Here is a 12,304-nt window from a genome sequence, read left to right on the forward strand (position 1 = left end):
TCTTTTGCCACTCCCTTCCCTTGCCGGTACCTATGAGAAGAACCCGATCTGTTCAGTGGTTATCGAGATCCTTCGGTACATAAACACGGACATCCTGTTACTTTAGTATTATTTTTTTTTATTTTTCAGGGACGACGATGGATGGGAGACAATGCAGAAAATAAAACAAGACCTTGGGGCAGCAAAGCAAAAAATTGCTTCTTTGGAAGAGGAGATCGCTTGTTTGGAAACACAAACAAAGTAAGAAATTTTTTTCACTTCTTTTTTTGTATTTAATCCGGGCGACTGTGTTGTAAATGATTTTTCGGTACAGACAAATTCACCTTTATATATTACAAAACTAGCAAGTATGCCTCTAGGGGTAAGGTGGGAGGGGTAAATGTGGACCAAAAAAAAGTTTACTATTTAATTATAATATGATTGCTTAATTCAGGGAGCAATCCAAGAGATGTCCGGCACAAAAGGATGACCAGAAGGTCGGACAAGCCTCTGTTATGGAAGGAGAAGCAAAGTAAGATATCCTATTATATAAAGTAGTAAGCGTTTTTTGTCTGTCCCGAAGGATCTCGCTAACCGCTAAACCGATATTGTTCTCCTTTAAAGTGAAGCTTCTTATAGGTCCTGGAAAGGTTTTAAACTATTTTTGTGCAGGGTGTCTTCACCCCCTCCCCCAAAAAATATTTTTACTCTTCTGAAACTCAAATTTAAAATGGGAAGATGTTGATTTTTCCCCTTCCAACCTTAAGTGCCCCTAGAGGTTTCTAGGGGCGTAGCCACTAGTTTCTTTTAATAATCTTTTTTCATACTTTATCCGGGCGACTGTGTTGTAAATGATTTTTCGGTACAGACAAATTCACCTTTATATATTACAAAACTAGCAAGTATGCCTCTAGGGGTAAGGTGGGAGTGGTAAATGTGGACCATAAAAAGTTTACTATTTAATTATAATATGATTGCTTAATTCAGGGAGCAATCCGAGAAATGTCCGGCACAAAAGGATGACCAGAAGGTCGGACAAGACTCTGTTATGGAAGGAGAAGCAAAGTAAGATATTTCTTTTAATATTATTTTTTCATACTTTATCCGGGCGACAGTGTTGTAAATGATTTTTCTGTAAAGACAAATTCAACGTGTTCCTTTATTTATTAAAAGCGAGTACTAGCAAGTATGCCTCTAGCTGGGTAAGGTGGAAGGGGTAAATGTGGAACCAAAAAGTTAACTACTTAATTTAAATAGATTATTATATATATATTGTTTAATTCAGGAACAAAACAGCTGGCTCTCCAGAAAATTCGGATGAGAACGAGGTTAAGGAAATCACTGTTATGGAAACACCAGCAAAGTAAGATTTTTTTAAAATTGTTTTTACTACTTTATCCTGGCGACAGTGTTGTAAATGATTTTTCTGTAAAGACAAATTCAACGTGTTCCTTTATTTATTAAAAGCAAGTACTAGCAAGTACGCCTCTAGCTGGGTAAGGTGGAAGGGGTAAATGTGGAACCAAAAAGTTAACTACTTAATTTAAATAGATTATTATATATATATTGTTTAATTCAGGAACAAAACAGCTGGCTCTCCAGAAAATTCGGATGAGAACGAGGTTAAGGAAGTCACTGTTATGGAAACACCAGCAAAGTAAGATTTTTTTAAAATTGTTTTTACTACTTTATCCTGGCGACAGTGTTGTAAATGATTTTTCTGTAAAGACAAATTCAACGTGTTCCTTTATTTATTAAAAGCAAGTACTAGCAAGTACGCCTCTAGCTGGGTAAGGTGGAAGGGGTAAATGTGGAACCAAAAAGTTAACTACTTAATTTAAATAGATTATTATATATATATTGTTTAATTCAGGAACAAAACAGCTGGCTCTCCAGAAAATTCGGATGAGAACGAGGTTAAGGAAGTCACTGTTATGGAAACACCAGCAAAGTAAGATTTTTTTAAAATTGTTTTTACTACTTTATCCTGGCGACAGTGTTGTAAATGATTTTTCTGTAAAGACAAATTCAACGTGTTCCTTTATTTATTAAAAGCAAGTACTAGCAAGTACGCCTCTAGCTGGGTAAGGTGGAAGGGGTAAATGTGGAACCAAAAAGTTAACTACTTAATTTAAATAGATTATTATATATATATTGTTTAATTCAGGAACAAAACAGCTGGCTCTCCAGAAAATTCGGATGAGAACGAGGTTAAGGAAGTCACTGTTATGGAAACACCAGCAAAGTAAGATTTTTTTAAAATTGTTTTTACTACTTTATCCTGGCGACAGTGTTGTAAATGATTTTTCTGTAAAGACAAATTCAACGTGTTCCTTTATTTATTAAAAGCAAGTACTAGCAAGTACGCCTCTAGCTGGGTAAGGTGGAAGGGGTAAATGTGGAACCAAAAAGTTAACTACTTAATTTAAATAGATTATTATATATATATTGTTTAATTCAGGAACAAAACAGCTGGCTCTCCAGAAAATTCGGATGAGAACGAGGTTAAGGAAATCACTGTTATGGAAACACCAGCAAAGTAAGATTTTTTTAAAATTGTTTTTACTACTTTATCCTGGCGACTGTGTTGTAAATGATTTTTCTGTACGCTAAACCCTCTAATATGAAGTATATCCTTAAAGTTTCTTTTGCCACTCCCTTCCCTTGCCGGTACCTATGAGAAGAACCCGATCGGTTCAGCGGTTAGCAAGATCCTTCGCTACATACAAACAAAAATCGTTTTACTTTGTAGTATAGATTGTTTAATTTCAGGATGGAAAACAAACCGGATTTTGATATAATTTATGAGAACATAAAGAATCCAGGACCAAAAAGCCCAGGTATAGTACAATATTTATACTAGCGACTGTGCCCAAAGCATATAGTGAAACATTTCTGTACTAGGCACTAAGAAAATGCCGTAATACATTGTATTATTACACTAGGTTAGGTTAGGTTAGGTTAGGTTAGGTTAGGTTAGGTTAGGTTAGGTTAGGCTAGGCTAGGCTAGGCTAGGCTAGGCTAGGCTAGGCTAGGCTAGGCTAGGCTAGGCTAGGCTAGGCTAGGCTAGGCTAGGCTAGGTTAGGCTAAAACTAGAAATATTACTCTTTCTATTAATACACTAGGTTAGGTTAGGCTAGAAAAAAAAACTATTGTAAAATTGAAGTATTTTTTTGTACAAAAAAATAATTTTAAAAAATATTTTAATTTCAGTGTATCGAGTGTCAGATGATGAGCAGGAGATGTTTGAACCACCCCCTCCTACAATCCCGCCAGCATCAAAACTGAGTAGGCGCAAAAGAACTGCAACACCGGGGAAAATCAAGACCTGCGCCCATGGACGCAGTCCCCGAAGCGAGCTGCCAACAAACACAAGACTCATCGAATGCACCTATTTGTGTGCAGACTGCCGCGTCTTCTTTCACAAGAGGCAAAAGGAAAGAAAAGAAGGACAAAAGTAAGCTGATGTATAATAGTCCTTCCAGTCAGATCATATATAAACTATTTGTGATAAAAAAGTGATATATATCAAGATATCTTGAGTCAAAAATATGTTTAACCACCTTTAATTTGTACGTACATTAATCTATATGACAGTTTTGACAGTTTTGTTCTGACGATGAGAATATTCATATAATATTATATTTGAAACCGCTATTCCTATATAGCAAATTTTTGAAAATTTTATAATGGAAAGTAACTTCGTAATATATTTTTCTTGTGTATAAAAATGTTCTAGTATAAAGTACAATTAGAATCCAGATCTCAGCTTAAAACCTATGTATATTTGTGTTAATTTCTCAGCTTAAACCGATTAAACATGCAGTTATAGTATCTGAATAAAACTATGTAATATTTGTTTTAAACCATGTCTAGAATTAGACTAATTAAGAAAATTTCTGTGAATATATACCTATATAGTATCGCGCTATCGTACCTATGTAAATCATTATGTAAAAAAATATGTTTAAGTGTTTCAATCAATAAAGATAATAATGAAAACAATTTTTTTTTTATTTTTGCGATTTGTGTACAAGCGATGTTTTTCTATAATTAAGGTCGTTTTTTACCACTTTCTCGTGATTTTTACCACCCGTTTTTACCACAATTTTTGGTAAATTTTTACCATATTTACCCTATTTCTGGTAAAATTTTACCAATTTAGGGCAAAAATATTACCAGGTGTTGAACAGTTTTACCACTTTTTCGGTAAAATCTTACAGAAATTTGCGGTAAATTTTACCAAAAAAGTGGTAAAAATTGGTCAAAATCTGGTATAAATTTGCGTCCTAAAATGGTAATATTTTACCGGAAATCTGGTAAAATTTTACCGATAATTGTGGTAAAAATCGATGGTAAAAAGCGTGAGAAAGTACCACAAAAAGTGTTTTTACCACGGTTACGGTAAAATTTTACCACCTTTTAAATCGTATAGGCTGGTAAAATTTTACCATAAAAGTGGTAAAAACTAGGTTTTTTTATGGTATTAATTCCGTCCTGGGATATTAAACAAACAGCTGTTTTCTCACGAATCTCTTAAAATACATCGTTTTGCTTCGCTATCAATGATAGTTTTATCCTTGTTTAATGCAAAAAATGCAATGTGTCCTACTTTGAAGCATTTAAGAATTTCAATATTATACATATAAGAATGAATTTATAGTCATTATGCATGATATACATTGATACAATGTACTTTATAATATTAAAATTTTGGGTATAGTCCTTTTCACGACATCCCTCCATAAGGAGCGATTCTTCGTATTTTTCACAGTAGCTTTTCTCCTATTTCTAGCCCCTGCGGGGGGCTCTAACCCTGCGGGGCCAATTACCTAACCCTGTGGGGCAATCACCTAACACAATATAACCTAACCTAACCTAAAATAACCTATAAAAAGCCATTTTAAAAATACGAAGAATCGCTCCTTATGGAGGGATGTCGTGAAAAGGACTATACCCAAAATTTTTTATTTTTCTTTGTTTTTTTCAATATCAAATTATTATTGCTATAAATTGACCTATAATATTCTAAACAATTATGATGACTCACAAAAATACGATATTTATAAATGCTAAATATATATGTTAACCCTTACAGATCGGGGGGGGGGGGGGGGGGCTCAAAGAGCCCCCCCCTCTAGTTTTTTCAATCTCATTTTTTTTGTAGGTAAGATGGAGAGCTGTAACTTCATGACTTTTTAAGTTTAGTAATTATACGTCGGCAAGAGTTGATTTTATTAAGATATATGGTCTGTGTCGGTCGTGGTGTCCGGTCAAAGTCGGTTGGGTAGCAAAAAAAATTAGAAAAAATTCTAAATAAATCTTAATTTCTACATTATGACTTTTGTGTATAAGGTAGAAACCTAAAATTTTTTTGGTGAATACTTAGATATCAATGACCATCTGAGAAAAGTGGTGTTATGACCGTTTGACCGCTCCCTGACCGACTTTATGACCGATTTTTGTCCGGCTTTTACTACAGACATATATCATGAATATCGTGGCTTCTATTACAGCTAGAGACCTATAATTTTTTTTGGTAAATCCTTGAGCATTAATAAACAGATAAAAAAATTAATTTGCGCCGCCAACCGCCGTTTTACCGCCGTAACCGCCGAAAACGGCGGTTTTCGTTATTTGCCGTTTTTCGGCGATGATCAGAAAAAGTAATTTTTTTGTTATAATAAATAAAAGTTCGTCCTAAAATTTGGTCATCCTAGCTGCAAAATTGGCCGCTCTACAGCTGTTTTAAAATTTAGCGGCTGGCCGCTAAAAAGCGGCTAAGGAGCGGTCTGACTGCTATGACTATAAAAAGTAATTTTCTCTAAAAATACACATGAACCTCCAGAAAAAAATTTTACGTCTTTATCTGTACTAGGAGCCGAGATAGAGGGGGGGGCTCTTTGAGCCCCCCCCCCCCCCCCCCCGATCTATTAAGGTGGGAATTGGGGCCCGATCTGTAAGGGTTAATATCCAAATATTATGTCATCAAAATATTACAAGGATAAATATTCTCATGGAAGTAAAGCTTAAAAGTATGTCTGTTATTAATCATCCAAAATTGTGTCATAATATGTTGATAATATAAAAATATTCTCCTATACAAAAGTAATTATATTTTAAGCATTTTATCAACCCTTTGATTTCAGGACTTTATTCTAAAAGTATTGTAATGCGTTGGCCCTGTTCTTTAAACAATGCATTTCCACTTACCCAAATTATTAAAAAACATTTATGTGTCAAAAACATACGTACTATAATAATCATGGAAAAGCTGTGCTTGCTGATGAAAGCTATTATTAACCTTTACCTTTGATTCCCTTTTTTCATTAATTTTCCACAAAATTGACTAAAAAGGAAATATGAGTCATAAAAAGAAATAATATCATATACATCATGTTTGATATTTTTAACTCTACAATGTAAATACTGAAAAGTTTGTTTTTTAAAACTTTCAAAATATTATAAGTTTAGATTAATTTTAAGGTTTATTAGATTTTTAATCAACCTGCAAATTCAATTTTACATATTAAGGGACAAGGAATTATTCATCTGAAAACTATTTTACTTAAACTTTTTGTGAGTAAAATTAAATACTTATCTTCTTATAATACAGGGTGTTTTAAGAGAAATGTATTAGAACAATAGTACGTGTGTTTAATCAGTTAACAATAAAAAAACATTCATAAGAAACAAGATTTGATAAAATTACCAAAAGTTTTATGCTAACAAATAAGAAAACTTTCTAAAAAAACTTGACTTCCAGTATAATTTACAGTCTAAAGTTCTTTATCTCCCTCTGATAATTGAGGTGTTAAGGTGTATTCTAAGCTACATACAAGGGGAGGGGGAGGAGTGTCCTTTCTATAAACATAGAAAATCTGGGGAGGAAGGAGACAACTTAGGGTACTATATTAGATTTTGTACAAAAGATTTAACTACAAATAGTAAACTTTATATATCTTCTTTGTACATAAATTTATTGGTCATTGTCTTATCACTGTAGAAAAATATTCTACCAAGCTTCGCTTTTAAATGGCATTATTGTTCTTTTAAACTTGTTTGAAAAGCTTTCACACACACCTGGTGGCATGGAATGTATCCCTGAACCAATCTTCCAAACACGTTAATCAATAATCAAATCTCTATTTCACTTTTTAAAACACTTTTTTTTTATTTGCCAAAAAATTAGTTTTTGGATAGTCTTTATATCACTTCATTTAATAATTGTCACATTTTATGATTATTTTTTTTCCAGTATTTATTAACTACATTGCTTTAGTAAAAACTAATGTTTACATTATCTGGCTCTTGTGACATTATAGACATCTGCAAATAAAAAGGTCATATCATGGTAATATTTAAATAGGTATAACCATTTATCAATGTTTTTAAAACTTAAATGCTTAACAGGGAAACAAAGCTAGCTTTGACGGATGACATAATAGGTAAAATTATTGGTTACCCTATGTTCATATGAAAGTGGAAGATAACCAAAAATAACAAATCAAAAGTAAATATTGAGTAAAATTTAAGGATTTTTAAAACTCGTGTTAATTTTAATACTTTTTTTGCTAATTTGTTGCTATGTTCAACAAAAACTTTCTTCAAACGCCTATCTCTTTCTCCAAGAAGTTAAGGCGACATGGGAATTATTGTAATCAAAATAACTTTCAACTTTTCCTACAGAACAGGAATATGACAATGAAAGAAAAACTAATGAACCTGAAACTTGTCCACTAGTCACAAATAATATTTCAAAGTAAGATTGATAATACAATGACAAAAAGTTTTTCTTAGATAACATATTACATTGTTGTCCACCATTATATGGCTTAAGTAGTTTAGCAGTTTTCAACAAATCATACCTTAAAAAAACATATTTTCCATAGCATATGATTTGGGAAATATTAATGGACCATACCAAATTTAAAAGTTATTGTTTTGGCTAATGACTTTAAATGCAGCTAGCTTTTGAGGAAAAATTAATTGAAAACTGCTGAATGTTTTTTTTCTCCCGAAGAAAATAAGGTTTCAACAACTAATTTTTGTCAAGAGTAAGTAGGCCTAATAAGCCTTTATTTTTACTCCATAAAAGACTTTATTTTGGTTATTTACAATTTTAACTAACACACCCTTATTTATTTTCAAGTTATTATCATTAACATAATGATTAATAAAACTGGAAAAAGTATTGATGAAGTATATAAACACTTTGTATTTGTTCCATGGGATAATTTAAACTGTGGTATTCCCTCCTCCCCCTCCATCATGCTAACCCTTAAAAATGATTCCCACCACCTCTGGAAGCTACTTCTACTCCTAGTATTAAGTTGTTATATGTATATTATACACAGGGTGACCACTATCTTACATTTCTTTGCCCCTTTCAACTTTTTAAAAATCATTAAGTTTTAAAAAAAATCTAAAGCCTAATGTTATGGTTGTCCTAAGACCTTTGATATCCTATTATATAAAGAAGTAAGGTTTTTATCTGAAGCTAAAAAATTGGAAATTGTTGTTCCAAATTGGTCGTACTTTTTTGGGAAGCTTTATTAATGTCCATGGGTGGTTTTAGTGGATTTTCCTGACATCTCCTGCCTTTACCCAGAGGCTAAGGGCGAAGCAATAAGTAGCTTTTCAAGGGATTACTATTTAAAGATGGTTTGATAAGGTACTATACAATAATGACATAGAAGTATACACCTTGCAAGAAAAGGATTTTTTATTTTTTTTCCGAAATAGTGTTCAAAAGTAAAAATCCTTTAGAAAAATGAACATTAGATAATTATTTTTTTGTGTAAACTAATGTAAGATAGAAAATATCATATTAAGCATGCATTGAAAGATTTGACTTTTTAATAGCATTTAAAAATATTCTATAATGTCATTCAATGAATATATATTAAAGCAAATTTTTATTTTTTGTTAGAGTAGCATTAATTATTTTCAATTTGTTCTCAACTTAATTTACCTTATCGCTAGAATTAGGTGTTTTGTCCACAGATACAAAAATAAAAAGTGCTAAATTGTATTTCAGTCGTCGGGCAATTAAAAGTATAATCTTGCCCGCTTACGATGAAAATAAGTTTCTTGGTAAGTCGATTAAGATCTCACAAATTAGTAAACTGATTTAATTCCTTATTACAAATCTTAGTATGAGTCTTTATATTCAGATTTTTATGGTATTTCAAATAATTTATGTATACAAAAGTTAGGTTAGGGTTAAGCTTTTTTGTGAAATATCTCTTACATTTGTTATGTAATATTAAATTTCTATATTGATAAGGCTATTGTTTGCAAAAAAAATAACCCCCAAACAATACTGTTATATCTTTTATATAATTTTATATTGTTTCATTCTTGAGGTTTAACTTTTTTAGTGTCCACCCTGAAAACTCAGTTTACACGAAATTGATCAAACTCTCTCTCTCTCTCTCTCTCTCTCTCTCTCTCTCTCTCTCTCTTTCTCCCATTCTCCCATTCTCTCTTTTAATGTATACAACCAAAGGAAATAAAAAGGGGGAGGGACAGGAAGGGAAAAGATAGAAATATGGGGGAAATATTTTTGAATGATAAAGAGGTGGGGAAAATAAAAGTCTTGCTTAGATATTAGAAATGATAAAATAGAATATTATTTGACAAGGCAACATTTATTGACAACGGAAAGTGTCATGTGTGACGTCATATAATGCGTCTATTATCCATCTGTTAAATAGAGGTTTCTTTTCCCACTTTTCCTCTCACCCTTCCCTTTTAGATGTATTTTTATGAAGTCACTCATGACACTTTCCCCTGTCCCTAACATTTATTCTTACATAAAAGGGTTAGTTTGTATTTAAAGATCTCGCTAATCGCCTCTAAGCTGGTTCTCCTTTACAGGGGTGCTTCTGAGGTTATGTATTTTACCTAGAATCCTATATCCTATTATATAAAGTAGTAAGCGTTTTTTGTCTGTCCCGAAGGATCTTGCTAACAGCTTAACCGATATTGTTCTCCTTTACAGTGAAGCTTCTTATATGTCCTGGGAAGGTTTTAAACTATTTTTGGGGAGGGTGTCTTTACCCCCCTCCCCCCCATTTTTTTAAAAACTCAAATTTAAAATGGGATGATGTCGAATTTTCCCCCTCTTACCTTATGTGCCCCTAGAGGCTTCTAGGGGGCGTAGCTGCTAGTTCATCATATAACACTAATAATTTAACTATCTATCTATTATATTATATCTATTGTATAGAATCAAATACAACTTTGTAATTTTTTTTCCTGGTTTACCTCTTTACTTTTTTATAATAATCACGCCCGGCAAATAAGTTCAGTTTTATCTAACCAGGACAATTTTTTCCACAGGAAGATTTTGTGCTTTTGTAAAATCTTAAGAAAATAACGTATGATGCACCTTGCCAAATTTTCAAGAAGTTATCAATGTCCATATGAATAATAGCATTTCGATTTTAAGTCAGCAATAAACAGCTATTTTAAATAAGAAATATACTTCGACATTAACCATTAATTTTATTGGAATAGCTATTTATTGCATCCTATTATAGACAGCTTTCCGTGGATATTTAAATCAAACCAGTTTTGTTAGACCATTGGGTCCTGGGCTAAAAAACTGGTTTCAATTATAAAAAATTATTGTAACCTCTGTGGAAAATTGTCTGTAATACGATACGATACATGATTTTTTTTCAGTATGGATGATAACCGGTTCTAATTCAGCGTATATTACTCGGTTTCAAAGCCATACTGGAATTAATGCTTCCATATTTGTCAGATTGTTGCTGTGCATCTACATTTTCTGTCATAATATCTAAAGCTGGCTCTAATGCCTGTATAGAATCATGTAAATTGGCTTAAATATTGATAACTTCTAAGGACCAAATTTACCAAAGGTATGTAAGTTATTTTTCGAATTAAGTTTCAACAATTTGAAATTATAAAAGGTATATCATTGAAGAAATTACAACATAAAAGTTTTAGCTTTTGTAATAGATATTAGTCATTCTTTACTCATAAGTTCTGAAAACTGTAGTTTTATGCAATAATTTTAGCTGTCATTTTATAAGGGTGGAAATAAAGATGATTTAAAACTATTTGCAAGGAATAGTAAGCTTATTTTGTCCTAGCTAGTATTTTTAACTAGTAACTATTACCTAATAATGAAATACAACACATTAATCTTTTGATTATTAGTGCTTTTTAGAATTTTAATCATATTTAGAATAAATACTTTTTCTCCCCTTTATAACCCTTTATCATTTCTTATATTATTTTGTATATCTTAAAGCTTGTTAAGGTTATTTGGTGTAAAGGAGAACTACTTGGGACGTGCGACGCAACGCTTTGTTTCTTGGTTGGGAAGAGGTGTAAAAAGTTAAAAGTACAAAAGTACAAAGGAAGTGAATAAATTTGAGGGTAATGAAATAATGCTCGACTTTCCTAACTCAAACCCAAATTGTTTACCCAGAGTGCATAATTGTTTTTGGATTGGTATTAACCCTTTTCTTATGAGAGAGTTTTAAAGAGTAAAATATCGAAAACATTATTAGACCTGATGTTTAAAAAATATCATAGCTGCGCGAAGCGCTAACATTTTTTTGTAAGTCTAACAAGCTATTGAAGGTTAATCTTTCCATTTCTATCTGAATTGTTGTTGCGAATCCATATCTGTCATATTTGCCACAATGTGCAAAATATTTATGTTTTCTGTTTATAGATTTATGACGAAACTTGACGGCAAAAGCTAGTATTATAAGCTAGAAGCATAGATTGATATTTTGTTACATGCGTTTCTAAAGTCAAGAAGACTAATACTATAACATTTAAAAGTCATAAAAGCAAGAATTTCATAAATGTTAGGCAAAATAGTCTTCTTATGGACATCTCATCTATAGAAGAGAAAGAAAGGTCGTCGATTTTAATAAGGTGATTATGTTACAGAAAGTTTTAAAATCTATCTTGATTTATAGAGTAAACTAAATTAAGAACGTTTTACATACTTTATATCTTCGATTTTTATGTTAACTTATGGGAAATTGGTAAATTTTATTTTTGTAAGATAATTTCGAATATAAGATCATAGAGCTTTCATATCTTTTGTAAAATATCAAACCATCGGATGGACGTACAAAACTTATTAATAGAGTAGCTGCGCTTCTAAACAAATGTAAATTATGATTTGAATGCCAATTTAAATCAATTATAATAGAATATTTGAAGCAGACAAAATCAGCTGATTATACAAATATTTACATTTTTAAATATCCATTAATTAACCTTTGCAAATATTAATAAAACATATCATACTGCATATATTAAAAACATG

The 12,304-nt window shown here is 31.7% G+C and overlaps 1 protein-coding gene across 1 annotated transcript; it reads left to right on the top strand.

The window, feature by feature from the left end:
* The first annotated feature begins 1,259 nt into the window (after positions 1–1,259).
* On the top strand, positions 1,260–3,984 carry LOC145306841 (uncharacterized). Its single transcript, XM_080149157.1, has 2 exons — positions 1,260–2,819; positions 3,193–3,984. Exons 1-2 carry the CDS (start codon positions 2,753–2,755, stop codon positions 3,438–3,440), a joined length of 315 nt encoding a protein of 104 aa, XP_080005283.1. The 5' UTR covers positions 1,260–2,752; the 3' UTR covers positions 3,441–3,984.
* Positions 3,985–12,304: the final 8,320 nt, after the last annotated feature.

This window comes from Acartia tonsa, chromosome 2, assembly GCF_053477335.1.
Source record: "Acartia tonsa isolate MP-2025a chromosome 2, ASM5347733v1, whole genome shotgun sequence".
Taxonomy (NCBI): Eukaryota; Metazoa; Arthropoda; class Copepoda; order Calanoida; family Acartiidae; genus Acartia; species Acartia tonsa.

What these genes read in the sequence shown, in the direction of transcription:
- LOC145306841 (XM_080149157.1), top strand. Translation starts at nt 2,753, where the DNA reads ATGGAAAACAAACCGGATTTTGATATAATTTATGAGAACATAAAGAAT. An exon ending in TCCAGGACCAAAAAGCCCAG is followed by an intron (nt 2,820 to 3,192) that starts GTATAGTACAAT and finishes TTTTAATTTCAG; the next exon opens with TGTATCGAGTGTCAGATGAT.